Source organism: Abramis brama, assembly GCF_963993115.1.
Source record: "Abramis brama genome assembly, chromosome: 11".
Taxonomy (NCBI): Eukaryota; Metazoa; Chordata; class Actinopteri; order Cypriniformes; family Leuciscidae; genus Abramis; species Abramis brama.
Genome location: NC_139973.1, coordinates 14,636,343 through 14,652,696, shown reverse-complemented (window position 1 = coordinate 14,652,696; position 16,354 = coordinate 14,636,343). Strand labels below are relative to the sequence as shown.

The 16,354-nt window shown below is 37.3% G+C and overlaps 1 protein-coding gene across 5 annotated transcripts in view; it reads right to left on the bottom strand.

Moving 5' to 3' along the window:
• mast2 (microtubule associated serine/threonine kinase 2) overlaps positions 1-16,354 on the bottom strand; it is a 139,825-nt gene that overhangs the window by 51,046 nt on the left and 72,425 nt on the right. For 4 of the 5 annotated variants that reach the window (XM_084128185.1, XM_084128186.1, XM_084128187.1 and 1 more), the window contains one exon: positions 7,144-7,175. In XM_084128185.1, the coding sequence (XP_083984311.1) occupies positions 7,144-7,175 (32 nt within the window). Of the gene's footprint in view, positions 1-4,245; positions 4,746-7,143; positions 7,176-16,354 lie in introns of those variants that run through there. The other variant, XM_084128188.1, reaches the window with a different exon arrangement.

Genomic DNA, 16,354 nt, shown 5'->3' with positions numbered 1-16,354 from the left:
AAGGGTTGGCGCTGGGGGCAAGGACAGGGGCAGACGAAGGCCCCTCGGGTCCGCCCGGGGACGGAGGGAAGAGAGCAGAGGGGGAGGAGGTAGGGGAGAGGAGATGCTGCAGGAGGCTGCTGTTGCCATGACAACGGTACTGAGCAGTTGGCCAGATTCTTTTAAGTGAATACAGCAAGAGAGGAAAGCAAGGAGTAATGTGAATGCATGTTTGACCTTGTGAGTCTGTGAAGGGCATGGAAAGGTAGGATGTCCTACGGCAGTTTATAAACATGACCAAGGCAAAGGCTTAATATCACACTGTCACAGTTTCTGCCTCAGTGTACAGTACATGTCCACACTTTAACCATCCGTGAATTGAACACTCCCTGCCTCTCAGTTCCAGTAAGACATGTCTACGAGCTCCAATTAAACACGTGGCAAAACAAGATCCTGTTGTAAGTTGTTTGCATGACAGTCAGTTGCCCTGGTATTCCTGAGAGATGCTGCTGACAGGCTGTTTTAGCAGTTCAGCACACGCACACTGGGCACACTGAAGTTAAAGCTGGTTGGCACTAGGATAGGATGACAGTTCTGTCAGGCTCTACTACCTCCCTTCGCTTTGGGCAAGTTGTCAAACAGAGAGAAAGGGGAGAATCCATTCACATTTATTCTTGCTGCATCAAAACGTTGAATATATTTGTTTTGCTTACAACCTACAAAATGAGGAATACATGGTTGGGGTACAGGATCTTTGTGGCGAGGGGGGTGTGGTTCAGAGAAGTCTGCAACGGGAGAAGAGGTGTGCAAGTAGGTCAAGTGCAAAGGACAAACACCTGTGTCTTGTTTCAGTAATTGGCATGGAGAGACAGGATAAAAGCCACCAGGAAATGGATACAGAGGGAGAGAGAGACTGGACTGGGACTTCATGCATGTCTGAGAACTGGAAACCCAAGTGCTGCAGTGAAAGAGTTGATTTATTGTTATTTGCGCAGAGCGCAACCTTTTGTTTATGATTTCTTGGAATTACTTTAATAAAACGCAGTCCCAGTCCAGTCTCTCTCTCCCTCTGTATCCATTTCCTGGTGGCTTTTATCCTGTCTCTCCATGTCAGTTACTGAAACAAGACACAGGTGTTTATCATTTGCACTTGACCTACTTACACACCTCTCATCTCCTGCCTCTCTCTCCCGTTGCAGACCTCGCTGAACCACGCCCCCCTCGCCACAATCTTGTTTTTCATTGATTTCAATAATAAGGAATTTATTCCAATACTGCACCCAATGACTTTTAGTCTGGGGCAGCAACAACGCGTGAGTTCTTCCTTTTGAAATGGCTAGACAGAGCATAACTCAATGGAAAAGACTGCAGGTACTTCAGATTAACAGGGAAAGAGAATGGGGACGGGAATGGGACAGGCCCAGGCTGGGCTTGAACCTAAATCCTCACGAGCACAACAGATCTATATACAAGGGAACTTTATCAGGATGCATAGTATCCTAAAAAAAATTTAAAAAAAATACTTAAAAATAAAAATCTGCCTGCCTCTATGGGAATTTAACATAGGGGTGTACTCACTTATGCACCATGTATTTTAAGGAAGAACATTTATTTATTTACGATACATTATTCATTCACAAAGAAAACTGGTGTCCTTAAAGGTTGGATTTTTCCTAATTTTTTTAATTAAGGCATTAAGTTCAATTTCCGAAATATGATTTTTTATTCCTCTTTTTAGTCAACTTTAGCATGGGTGTATTCACTTATGCATTGCACTGTATATATATATATATATATATATATATATATATATATATGATAAAATATTGGAATATTGGAATATATGTCGTTATATAGGAAAAATCAAATGTAAAATATTAATACAGCAATAATACAGCTGTAAAATAAACATTCCAATTTGTATGCAATTTTTATTTAATTAACACCACTTCCCTTTGCTCCGTTTGCTGTTTTGGTCCTTGTATTCAAAGATCAACAATATCAATAGTAGTTCCAGACACAGAAAAGTATTTTTTTCTGTGGAAAAAAAAAGATATATACATTTTCATATATATATAAACTGCACCTATTCAGCCTAAATAAACAAGTGAACAAATCAATGAATGAACGAACAAAAAAATACTTTTTTCCCCAGCCTGCCCGAGATGCTGGAATAGGCTCCAACACCCCCGAGACCCTACAGAGGACAAGCGGTTTGGAAAATGGATGGATGACAAGGTTTTTTCTGGAATCCATACAGATGCATTTTGTTTTGTTTTGACATCTTAGTGTGAACAGAGCTTAAAGTTAGAAAAGCTAAAGGGATAAAAACTAAGTTATTAAGTGATAAGGGGGAGTCACTCTGGAGTTGTAAGTGTATGGACCATCTCACTTTTTTTAATCACCATGCTAGACTAAAACTTGGTTTTCATGCAACAGGGAGCTGCTTCAGCCAGCCAAGACACAGATGTTCTCTCAGAATGAAGGAAGAGAAGCTGACTGGGCATAAGCTGGCATTTGACATGACTGAATCATGCACAAACGCACACACACTCTGCTGAGTGAAGACTTCTCTTCACTTATATTGAGTCTGCTGGGTTGTGTTTTTGAGGCTGTAAACTGAGCTACACACTGTGGCTGTCAATCATCGAGACGAGAGCTAGAAACTCAGCCACCACTCAGAGCATGAGGGGAAAGCAGGTATCAGGTTCCCAGACAGACTGAGACAGAGAAAGAGGAAACCCGGTGCTTAACTGCCAAGGAGGTCCGAGTCTGTGGTCTGTTTGTGTAAAGCTAATGCTGTGGTCATGTTTAGAAACCTCAACCGATGGAGTTCATTCATTACAAAAATGAGTGACAGTCAGCTGAACTCAAGTAAACGTTTAAAAACAAGGAAATAATAAAAGTTTTGTAAACAAATACAAGCAATATTTGTTGGCTCATACTATGGCTGCACGATTATTCGAAATAAAACCAAAATCAGGAAACGGCGATTTTCACATCGCAAATGCTACAGTTTAATTAAACAAATACTGTGTTCTTTTACATGCGAGCAGCTCAGTGTTTTCATCATCTCAGAGCAGGTCGATTTGAGGTAAATGATGCTCAACATGAACTCATCTCTGCATCTGTCGTGGAGCACTTATAAACAAAAGAAAAGCTTAAAGGTCTCCTGAAATAAATAGGGTTGGGTGTCGTTTGAATTTTAACGATTCCGATTCCAATTTCGATTCTGCTTATCGATTCCTAATTTCAATTTCAATAAGGTATATAAAAAAAAAGCACCTTAGATATCATTCACATTTAGTCTTATTGCAAAACATTTAACTGTAGCTGAATATCATGAACAAAAATAAACAGACTAAAGAACACTTTTGCAAGGAATTTTGCCTATGGTTTAAAAATACTACTGTTTTAAAAAAAAACAACTAGCCTAACTAATATACATTTTAAGCATTATTAAAAGGCAAGTACACACTCAGTAATTAAAAAAGAACAAGTAAAAAATTTGCAATCGCAAAAAAAGTTGGAACAAAGATATGATTGTATAGAAGATTTTCAGGTATTCAGGTACAGAAACTGTAATCAAATGTAAAATAACACTGCACTTTATGAGTAAAATATACATTACAAATATAGTTACAAAGGTTATTCAGTCAAAAACTAGTGTATTTTCTCTGTCTTTTGTTGTTTGATTAGTGTTATTATAGACGCAGCAGGAATATTAAGCTGCAGTCACTTTAAGAGCTGCATGGATCCAATATACTGTTACACATGAACAGAAAACAGAGTCGTCTCACGATTGAATTGTTTAAAGTAATATTGAAATACTCGCAAAGGAATCGATAAGAGGAATCGAATTTTTAATTTTATGGGTTAGGGTTAATATCCGATTCCAGAATTGGAATCGATTTTCGATTCCCAACCCTAGAAATAAAAGCTTGATGGTTTAATGTTAAAAAATAAAAATTAAGACAGTGTATTGAATATTAGTCAATTAGTCAAGAATATTAGTATTGCAATTTTACAGATATATTAAAATAGTAATTCTTATTTTTTGTATATTTATTTAGTAAAAATTATAGCATAACATAATAAGCACTATTAATATCTTATAGTCATATTGATATAAATTCACAATGTTTTGCCAAACTGTATTTTCTTTAATTACAATCACAATTTTTATCAGAAAAAAAAAAAAACATTCCATTTTTTCCTCAAATCGTGCAGCCTTAACTCATACTTATGATCTAAATAAACTCTTACTGTAAATGCAGGTTAGGGGCTCCAAGTCTTTCCTTTCTTTTCTTCATGTTCATGAGTATAATAGATGGATAAGCAAAAAAAAGTCTTTACTCAGAGGTGCAACTGGGAAGAGTCCAGCGACAGGTCGTAAAAGAACTACATGGCGTAGTGTAAAAGTCTGTTATCAAACTACCAACTCTGATTGTGAAAGTTTCAGCATTTCCAGCCATACTTCCTTTAACTCCTTATCACAAACATCAACTGTCAAATCACAATGTGCCTTCAAGTCTTATCTTGTCCGCGGCCAGAGCGAGTATCCACTTCTGTCATGACGGTATTTGTTGTTAAACGACAGTCCTCTAAAGTTGTGTCCGGGAGCGTTCTGTCTTTCTGAGCACTGTGAAGTACCATAACATCAGTCTGAAGAGAAAATGTTAAGAGTGTAACAATCCAAATTCTAAACACATTAGAAGCTTCACTCTCCTCTGAGCTCTACTTCTAGTGTATGTGTTGGCAAGACTGTCAGAGGCACAGAAACACATCGAGTAATGAGGGAGAGGGCATTCTTATGATATCACAAGACCCTGGGGGAGGTGCAGCTGTTGCCCCTACCTCACACCGGTCCATCTCTGTATACACACATACACACAGTTCTGAGAATCAACTGTCCCCAGGCGAATGCTTTTGGCTAAATGTAGCCTCAAGGAGACAATAGGCAGGATCAAAGAGCAGAGAATCACCAGCACGAGAGTTAAGCCTGACTGGTTCAACACTGACACACACCACTACAGGAAAGCAAATTACACTGACACATGATCTATAGCTCTGTGTGAGTATGCTCAAAGGAACAGATCACTTAAACATGAAAATTTGCTTATGATTTACCCTAATTTCTCTCCAAATCCATATGACTTGCTATTTTCTGTGGAACACAAAAGGAGATATTTGCACAAAACCTGTGTCATTCTTTTTTATATAATGAAAATGAAAGGGAATAGATACTGTCAGTGTCAAGCTCCAAAAAATAAAAAAATAAAAAAATAAATACTATAAAGTTAAAGTAGGGATGCACTGATACTAAATGTTTGGTACCAATACCAATGAGTCATTTTACATATTAAATTCTACCACATTTTAACTAAATAAATGAAAAATAATACATTAAAATTGTAATTATAAACTATTTTGAATGTTAAGTGAATTTAGACATCACAACATTATATTGTACATGCATGAAGTATGAAAAAAAATCATTTTGAGATTTGCTAAAGATTTTATTCAACAGTGTTAAACGTTATTAATGTTGTTGTTGTTATTATTATTAATATACATATATATTTTAGATTTTTTTAATGTTTTTATAGATTAGCCTACTGGGCATTCGGTGATGGAAAAGGTAATCTTATGGTGCTTGTCTGCTTTGCCTTTCTCTGAATTGCTTTAATTGTATGAACAAAAGCAGCATGAACATTCTGTTAAACATCTCCTTTTGGGTTCCACTTAAGAAAGTAAGTAATACAGGTTTTGACTGACATGAGGGTGAGTAAAAAAATGATTGAATTTTCATTTCCCCTTTACAGGGTTCCCACACCAGAAAGTGAAAAGGTGAGATGAAAAGGAAGGAGATACGAGAGGGGGAGTCAGAAAGTACCAAAATCCTAAATGAATGAGGGCTAAAATGAGATTTCACGGACAAACAGTGTGGCTGAATAGAAGGCTTGATTTGATTAAGTCCTGTAATCCCGTGGCGGGTGGAACAAACTCGGTGAACCCTCACAATAGCCAGCATTCTTCCTGCCCCTGCCAGTCACTCTGAGCTATACAAAGACGAGAAAAACAAAACCCTTAGCCTGTGTGCATAAGAAAGAACACAACAACAGTATGCCACACACAACCTTTGCAGCACACTATATTACATCAAAAATATAACACCGAAATTTTGTCTGCTCACCCCTATTCTCATGATGCTGATAATGCACCTTCGTATGATTGGCTGTAAAGAGCACATTCTTTGCAGGCAGTGGGTTAAAAATAAACAGAAAGGAAGATATAGATAGGTGTGCTAGAACAGGAACCAGAAATGCCCAGCTGTCGGAAAAGGCCTGCAGTAATCTGTCTGTCACTGCCCTGCCAGTCACCTACGACCCCCATGACCCAGTCCATGTGCAATAAACAGTGTTGACACTGTGATCTGGTAAGAATGCTAACCAAACTGATACAGCAGTGTCTGAAACATTAAACACACTGCCTTATCAGGCAATATCCACACACATAGGAAGGCATTAATGCAAGTCTAAAATATATGACTACATTACATCCTGACTAAGATGCATCCATCTTGTCGATTTTTGAAGGCAAAATAGATGTATCCTTTACTGTGTATGATAATCCACAATCCTGTGCATGTGGTTCAATGATCAATTTAAAAAAAAAGGATCAGTAGAAAAAGGATAATTTACAGTAAATTAATGTCATGTGACAGATCATGCTAATATCTACTGCTGATCTCACAATATCAGAAGTGTTATTTTGTACTGGACATACGTCACATTTAATAATCAGATGCAGATCTGTGACTTTGAATTTATCAGAAGCAAAACAAAATGACTGGAGTATCTGCAACATCAATAATACACAATAACTAAATTAGTAATCGTGTGTACACACAATGTACAACAATGAAGAATTCCACAGAGTCTTCCCTGCATTCTTTAAGCAGTATGGAAGAAATGTATGCAACTCACAGTACGTACTAAAGTGCAATTAAAAGAGATGACCAGAACTACACACCTCTTTGCTTAATGGACAGCATCCTGTTCACATAGAATTTTTTATACAATTTCCCAAGGTCAGACTATTCACAATAGACCAGGTTTCGCTATCCTCATTCAGAAAAAAAAATAATTCTCAAGTACTCACAAACTGCCTCTTCTGGGAAGACTCAGCTCCTTCTGAAATGAAGAAAGAGAAGAACACAAGATTAACTGTAAATCAAATGAATGTGTCTGTGTCACAAAGCAAAGAGCAGAGCTTGTGAACTTGTGCACAAGATATCATGGAAACCTAAATTGGATACAGACACTAAACCATCCACCAGGTGGCACAATTCAACTTGGGTCACAATGAAACAACATATTTACAGTTTAACTGGAGGGAACTCTTAACAACAGGCTTTTCTTTAAATATTAGGCTGTGTTATATGATTCAAATAACAATTGAGTGGAATAGTGGCTTGCATCCAGCATTATGAGTTTTGTTTTCTCCCATATTGAAGGTAAAAAAAATAAAATAAAAAAAACACCACTAGATGGCAAAAGTGAACCATTATTACACAGACAGATTTACCTTAGAGCACTTGGATGCCTACTGATAGCTGGACTGAGAAAAGATAACTGATATCAGGTCCAGTGGACCCATGGGACAGAGAGGACAGACACAGAATAAGGCCATACCATCTGTCATAGTTCATAGTGAATCTCCTCTCATGTAAATATCCCAAGCACACACACACATAAATCAAACACTATATAACAGTGATGTTATATACACAAACCTGACTAGAAATTTTTTGATTAAATTCAAAGAGTAAAGAGCTTTTCACAATAAGCATTGCTTCAGAGGAATTCTCTCTGATTTTCAACAGACCCCCCTAGAAACCTCTTGTGGTCCCTGGACCCCTTTTCAAAACCTCATTTGATGTGTGGAGAGTTAAATCTTTCTATCAAAACAAAATCTGAACAGTGTTATTAGCGCTCTTGACAGATAAATAGCCACCCAAAACAATGGCTTTTAGATACGTCGTTACATTCAATTATGGGATGTGTTTACAATGCGCAACATCCATTAAAAGTGTGGGTGTATGGGCAGAGGCCACGTGCGTACTGATCCTTACTGATTCAACTCATCCAGTTACACAACACAAGCATGTAGTAGTGAGTACTTTCTCTTGACACCATGTTTCCTTTCATCTGGCTTAGCTGTCACTTTAAACAACAGCAGTCTTTAAATCAGAAGTATGCAAATACAACTAAATATCATAATAGTAGCAACTTGGAAGTGATTTCCATGTTGCTCATCATCATCTAGAAAAAAAATATATGAATAAAACATAGGGGTGGGTGATACACCAGTTGAAACCATAAACTGACAGAAATTTGGCAACTAGTAGAACTTTTCAAAAACGCTGTAAGAAAAAAACAAAGAAAAAAAAAAAACATAGAAAAATGGATAATGTCCTGGCAAAAAATTACCAGTACCTTTTCAGTTAAGTTTCCTTCAACCCTGAAACATGACAAAATGCAATGAATACTTTAAAAATGTGTATAACACCAGTGAAAAAAATCAATACAGAAAATTCCATAATAAAATAAATTTACTATAATATGTATATTATGCATAATTATCTATTATCTTTTTTTCCAAATACGAAAACCTCAAAATCAAATATGTTATGCAAAATCTTTATAAAAAATTTTATATTTTACAGTATTATAATTAAGTCTTTTCAAGATCAAAATTCTTTTTAGTTTTTGAATCACTTATAAAGTTTATATATTGCGATATATATCATTATCTCAAATGTGATAGCTATGATTTCAATTGCGGCTGTCAATGGAATGCTAAAGACGTGTTTGTTCAGAGAATGAGAATGATTCTCAGTACAATCTCTGGCTGAGAGCATAACTCATTTCAAGTGCACTAAAAAAAAAAAAAACCTTCAGCCTCCTACTGAAACCAGCTCTTATTACTGCAGGGATATTTGACAGAAGTGGAGAAAGAACATATTAGACCAGACAAATGCAATACTGTACTGACCAGAGGAGAAACAGCAGGTAGAATTCTGAGAGGATAGAGAGTGTGAGAGAGAGTGATCGAGCTGTAACTGTATTCAGAGCGTGTCTATGAGACATCTGTCTCCCCACACCGGTGGAGGACTGAGCCAGGGAACCTTCACGCCTTCCTGACCCATCTGCAGAATATTAATACAGCAACTTCTCAAAGTGCAGCCTTAGCAAAACATGAGCCTACTTTTTTAATTAGCAACTCCACCGATACAAACCTGATATGCCTAGAGGCTTCATATATGGCAGCTTTTCCCTCTTTTTATGTCAACTTGAAATCACTTTCCCTCTGTGCTGTCAGAAAAAGTGCATCTCTCCCTCTCTCTTGAACTCTGTAGCCTCTCCTCTCCTCTCTCCATAACAAGCCTGAAGTGCTCATCAGTGCATCCCCACTGCTCTGACCCTACTCAGGTATGGATGCATCAGCCTTCAAGCACTGTAGATGGACTAAACCTTGTTAGCTTGGGTGTAAGATGAAGTGAGAATCTACACTCGTCGCAAAATCTGATTAGTTGTGGAGCAAACCAGTGCTGCCTGATATCTGGATGGTATGTATGTGTGATAGTGTTCAGGAGAACTGTGACAGGAGTGAGAGCGTGCCATAGAATTGTTCATGCCTATTATCTACAGCTCCGCACTGAACGCAGAAAAAAATATGACAAAGCCAGACTGAGGCTGGGTTTCAAAACTTTGTAAGCTGTCTACCTAGCATAAGCAGTACTTTTTGAACTACGGTGTACAGCCTAAGTTTTGTTTGTCTCTAAAATAGAAGCGAGTAGTTTGCAGTGATGCGACAAATAGATCACTTAGCTTATAATCTCCGAAGCTGTCCTTGGATCCCTTTCGGGTGCCCCATTACTATTTCTGTATTTCTACTCCAGCCAATTATCTCTAATAAAATAATTGTATTTTATTTTATTTTTAGGGCTGTTGATTTAACGTGTTATTTTAATTAATTAGATATGGAAAAATAATGCAAATAAAATTATTTAAGGTATTTAATGCACCCGCCCCGCCCCGCCCCAGACCTGCGTAGGTCATCTTACATTTTATACAGTTAATTGGTGACGAACATGATGGAGGGCAACAACTCACTGCGTGATGTAACCTATAGAATGCAGTTAGAATGCCCCTAAAACTCAAGATATCAGGGCTAAAATGTCCCTATATGATTTTTTAAGTTAATAATAAGTTAATATTGTGTTATATTTTAGACACAATATTGTCTGTTTTTGTTCAATTTTGCCAACGGAAATATTACCTGTAAAGCCAGATCACAACTGCTGTGAATCTCCAAACACACAGTGGTGTTTCATTTCTGAATGAATCCGCATTTTAAGCGAATCAATTAGGTGAACGAATAATTCAATGGCCCATTCATGAAGAGAGCCATTTACTTCATCCCTGAAAGAATCACCAGTTTGAACGAATCGAATGAATGAATGAATGACTCAATGACTTTAGACATTTACCGCCACCTACTGGCAGTTTTAGTTTCTTATTTAGAGTATCACTTCATTCAAGAAAAATTATTTCATATTTTGGGGATAGTTTGCCCAAAAGTAAAAATTCTGTACATTTACTCACCATCAAGGTGTTTCAAACCTGTATGACTTTCTTTCTTTTTTTTTTAAAGAACATAAAAGAAGATATTTTAAAGAATTTTGGTAATCAAACTGTTTTCGTCTGTAAAGATATCTAAATACCAATTCAGATGCAGCAGGGCTCCAGACTGCAACCAAATGGTCGCATTTTGCGACCAAAATTTGAGAGTGTGCGACCAGTAATTTTTTTTAACGTTAAACGTGGAAGGGGCGCGTCAATGAATCCGGAATGTGTAGCAGGCCAATGATGACGAGTGTGAGAAGAATAGGGAATGGCCACTGTAACTGGCTAATGTGTGGAGGGGGAGGGTCCTAGAGATAATCGAGCGCGCGACCACGCGTAAACGTCTGTGGGAAGGAAACAGACTAAACGGAGACAAATATCAATGTCACAGACACAGTCGGATGATGATTCAGAGTCAGAGGTTTGTGAGGTGATAAAGTCCCGAACCCACCATTTTCGGGAAGACTGGCTGAGAGAATTCAACTGGTTGAGGTACTGTAAGGAGACGAACTTAATGAACTACAGAACTCCAGAACTGCGGGGAACACGAAGTTTGCAGACAGTGCAGGCACTTCGCAGTTTAAACACAATACGCTAGTTAGACACAATCTCAGCCTCAAGCATAGAGTGAAAACAAAATGAAAGTGGAAAAAACTGCGCTACTCATTTCTGCTTCACAGACCGTTTAATAGTTCGAACCAATAAGAGACAGCGCAGAGCTTCTCTCGCCAGTCGCGGGCGGATCTCGATCACGCAACACCGTTACATCGTTGAGATCCAGTGAAGAAATCCATTGAGTTTGCGACAGAATTAATAACATTGCTGCGAGATCCAGTGAGAAACATTCAGATTCGACGCAGAATTCTCTGTTATAAACTATATCAGATCAAACAGCGCTGACGTGGAAACCAGGAGAAACATCGTGACATGAACGAACAAGTTATAGAAGGCTTTAGGTCCACAGATCAGCAACATTCACCATGGATTTAATGTAGTAACACTAACTGTAACTATTATAACAGTAGCCTACACATATCTTTTTCCAGCACTTGAAAACTATAATATCATATTTAAATGTGTTGACCAAATCATTTTTTGTTCATCCTTTAAAGATTGTCCCTATTTATAAAACTAAAAGTTTCAAGAAGTAGGAAATCTCAAAATACAAAAAAAAAAAAAAAAAAGATTAAATTACCATTGTAAACATAGAGGACGCTTATTGGCTATTTTCACTCCCTAATAGCTATTTTGTCACTCATTTTGCTTTTGAATTAATATTGAGACATTATGAATGATAATAATTAAAGTTAACTTTATCTATACACCTCAAATTAAGCGCAGTGCTTTGTCATCCCACAGTGCTACCAAATAATTTCTGTAGAACTTAGTGCTTCTGCCCTCAAATGTTAGTCTGGAGCCCTGCGAACTTAAAATAAAACTGCACATTGTAATTTCTGTACGTTAAATCTATTTATTATCAAAGCATTTGTCAGTAATACAGTTATGTGGGGGGAAAATATGAATTGCATTGCAAGGTAATTTAAGGTGTGCCCCTAAATTTTCTGCTTGCGCTCCTAAAATTTTAAGTCAGGGGCTACAGCGCTCCTAATAAAAAAAGTTAGTCTGGAGCCCTGTGCAGCTTCAGAAAAAAAGAAGAAAAAAAACCCCATGGCCATTGTAGCCAAAACGTGTGTGTAATAAATGCTATGCTGAATCAAAACATTTCTTTCTTAAACTACTTTTTGTAATATATATTTGATGCCTTCTCATTTAACACAACAATGACATTATCTTTTGGGGGTAATTTCTCAGCCAAGTTTGATGTGCGATTAATTTGCGATTAATTAATCGGCACATCATGTAATTAATTAGATTAAAATTTGTAATTGCTTGTCAGCCCTAATTATTTTATACAAGATATTGATTGCTATGAATTGTATTATATATGAATTACATGTTTGAATAACTGTGATATCAAAGCCAATTTGTGATGTTTCTGTAATTATAAAAACAAAACATCAACAATTTTGGACAAGTATTTCATTTTTTATTTTTTTGATGCAATCTGAAGCGAATGAACTCTGTTCTGGCAGACTGATTTCATTAAGGCATATGGAGGGTGGGGTCTGAGGGAGACCAGGGAGCAGTTGCTCTGCTACACAAAGCCACACACATACACACAACAGCATTCTGGCCAAGGCTCTGTCATTGCCATGGGCTAAAAGGCTAGGCAATGAAATTAGCCAGAGTGACAGTTTGGAGCAGGCCCCCTGCTCTCCCACAAAAGCAATCTACCCAATGGAGCCCATTAATATTTCTTAAGTCCGTCCAGCATGACAGGAAGCCGTAGTGCAGGGAAATGTAATCAGTGAGATGGGCCGAAAGCAGCACCACACTGCTTAAATGGACTCCTGGAGACAGTTAAAGCCATCAGTAGCTGCAGCGAGATAAGCATATCTGTGTTTACACTGTTATAAGAGCTTACCAGAGGTGGCCGATTTCAGGTTTCAGGGGTTAAACAGTGTGTCGCATCAAGATGCTGCACAATTTTATTGTGACCTTGTGTAGAGTAGAACCTGATGGAATCTAGTTATCCTGGGCAACAGTTTTGAGTTTGACTGACAGCTATAAATCTCTCCCCGATTAGTGCGGACTTGTGGTGTTGTGCCCTCCAGGATAGATTTCAAGCTAGCAGAGCTTATTACAAAAACCTCGGAGCTCTTGAGGCTAAGCAGCCATACATTAAGACAAAACACACACTGAACATTCGTTTAGCATCATTATGATTTGTTACAGACAGAGTCAGGCTCCACTCATATCAACCTGACCCAGCAAGAGCAGAGTACTCAATAATAATCAGGGTTCCTGCAGGTTTCAGCAAGTCAAATTTAAGACCTTTTTAAGACATTTTAAGACCATAAAGATTGAAATTTAAGACCTACACGACGCATTGCCAAAAAATAATCAAATCAAAGAATTCATTTTATTTCAATGAATTCAGTAATTGAAAAAGCATTAACTTAATTTACAGATAAAGCAATCACATTAGTAACCTTCCAGACCCAGCAACGCGTGTCAGAGAAAATAACAGAATCAGATATTATTTTTTTTTATAGAAAATTGTACTTTGCATATTATAGGCCTACTGTAAAAAACACATAATTAGTTGATTTTAGTTGATCAAAGTTGATCATAACTAGAGATGAAATGGCATGAACATTTCATTTAATTATTATAGTGCCAAAAATTATCACTTATCACAGAATCCTGTTCAAAAAGTACTAATACTACACAATGAAATCAATTCACCAAGTTATGTCGAAAAACAGCAAATAACAAATAAAATTAGCATCAATACGCACTAACATAAACATTAAAATAATATGATTAAAAATGATAGCCAGATTTTAAGTGTCTTGCAACATGTTATATACTAACATGTACAAGTTCAAATAAAGTTGACAAAAAAGGTTTTTATAAAAAGATAAACCTCACATATTTCAGACTTTAATTTATCTTTTTTGACTCATTCTTTTTATAAAAAATGATTTAGTGACATTTACAATACACTTTAGCTTATCTTTTATTATTAATAGTAAAATTCGGTCCGATTTTCCCGTGGCGTCTGTCGTTGCTATGCAACTCCACAATGACAAAAAAAGTTTTAGTGGCTAATGGATTTCCACCGCCGAAAAACGCTTGCTGTAGCTCTGTTACAAGATTTATTTACGGAGAAGAGAAAAACATCCGTAGTGTTTGGGTGCACCCGCATCATTCATGTCTTTTTTCATGTTGCTGCGCCTGGAAAAAAAACGAGCGCGTCGCTTCAATTATAAGTGCGCTTACCGCGCGCCTACATTTGAATGAACTTTAGCGCAAAAAAGACTGTGAACTGCCTCTTGGCGAGCGACTTCGATACTTTTTTGCTACTTTGTAATAACTTAATGCGGCCAGCGTTTCTGGAAATGAACGAGGGTAAAATCTTTTTTAAGACCTGACTAAATGAAATTTAAGACCGCGGATGAAAATCTGGCTGTTTTTAAGACGTTTTAAGGCCTTAAATTTAAAGTTCAGAATTTAAGACATTTTAAGACTTTTTAAGACCCCGCGGGAACCCTGAATAATGCAACGGCAGTGCTAGAGCACTGAAACAAACCAGATCTGCTGTGACTGTACTGTGAATATGTTTTTGAAACAAGTCTATTGTGAAATTAATTAAATATTGTGCAATTTAAAATAAATGTTTTTATTTTAATATATTTTAAAATGTAATGTATTCCTGTGGCGATGAAGCTGAATGTTTAGCAGTTTTTACTTTAGTCTTCAGTGTCGCATGATCCTTCAGAAATTATTCTAATATGCTCATTTGTTTCTCAAGAAACATTTCTAATTATTATCAATTTTGAAAAAAAGTTGTCCTGCTTAATATTTTTGTGAAAACCGTTACAATACTTTTTTTTCAGGTTTCTTTGATGAATAGAAAGTTCAAAAACAGCATTTATTTGGAACATTTTGTAACATTATTTATTTGTAATGTTATTTGTAACATTAAAAATGTTGTTACTGTCACTTTTGAACAATGTAATGCATCCTTGCTGAATAAAAGTATTAATTTCTTAAAAAAAAATATTTTGAACGGTAGTTAAAAAAGAAAAAATCGTAAAAAATATTACTTATATTACTTGAATAATCGGGATCAGTATCGGCGGATCACGACGATGACACGCACACACACAAAGAAAACGGTAATCGGTATCGGCTGCAAAAATCCAGATTAGAGCATCCCTAGTATGTTTGCCTTGGCGAGCACTGCAAAAGGAAAAAGAAATGCAGCCACATGTGAGGTTCACAGTGACACTCGAAGCATAAAGAATTGATGACAGCTGTCAAAGTGCTGCCCTGTCCCGTGCAAGTACAGTGTCCAAAAGCTTCCAGGATGGAAACAGACAGCTCTGGTCAAAAAGTCAGAGTTCACTGGATCCCTTGAGACCAAACCAGGGACACTGGACAGCCTCTGACACTGACAGGCTGTGTGCGGAACAGCAAGATTGCCAGGACAGGCACTCAACATGTCAATCATGCCAGCTTTTTCTGTCCTTGAGTGAATGGCTGGCATATTTCCTCAAAGGAAGATTACAGATGCAGGAGGATAATCCAGAGTACCAATGACACACGGTTTTAAGATCAGTTAGCATAACAAGTGGTCTCTTAAAGATGGTTCGCAGCTTCTTAAGCATTTAGGAAATATGACATCCGTGCTGTGCATGAAACTGGTGCAATTTCAAGCAATCAGAAGATATTTCATGTTTAATGCACTGTTGTTGGGAGCAGACCAAAGAAATTCACTGTGGGCGGGACTAGCAATGAGCAGAAATTTAAACTATATAATTACCAAAATGCTTTTTTTTGCTTTTTGCTCGAGAAGCTAGAAAGAGATATGTTTTATTGTGTGTAGCTTTATCAAGTCACACCTGTTTAGGACACGGTGTGAGAGAGAAAGACACAAGCACGCTGCCACCCCTGGACACGTTGACGCAGTCTTGGCCGATTTCATTACGCAGGACTAATGAACTAATTACAGTGGACCCAAGGGAGGCCTTGCTCGTTGAGTTTCTGGGGAAAGGACAGAGTTACAGAGCTCCTAAAAGCTCAGCAACTATAACCAAAAGCTTTGCTAGCAA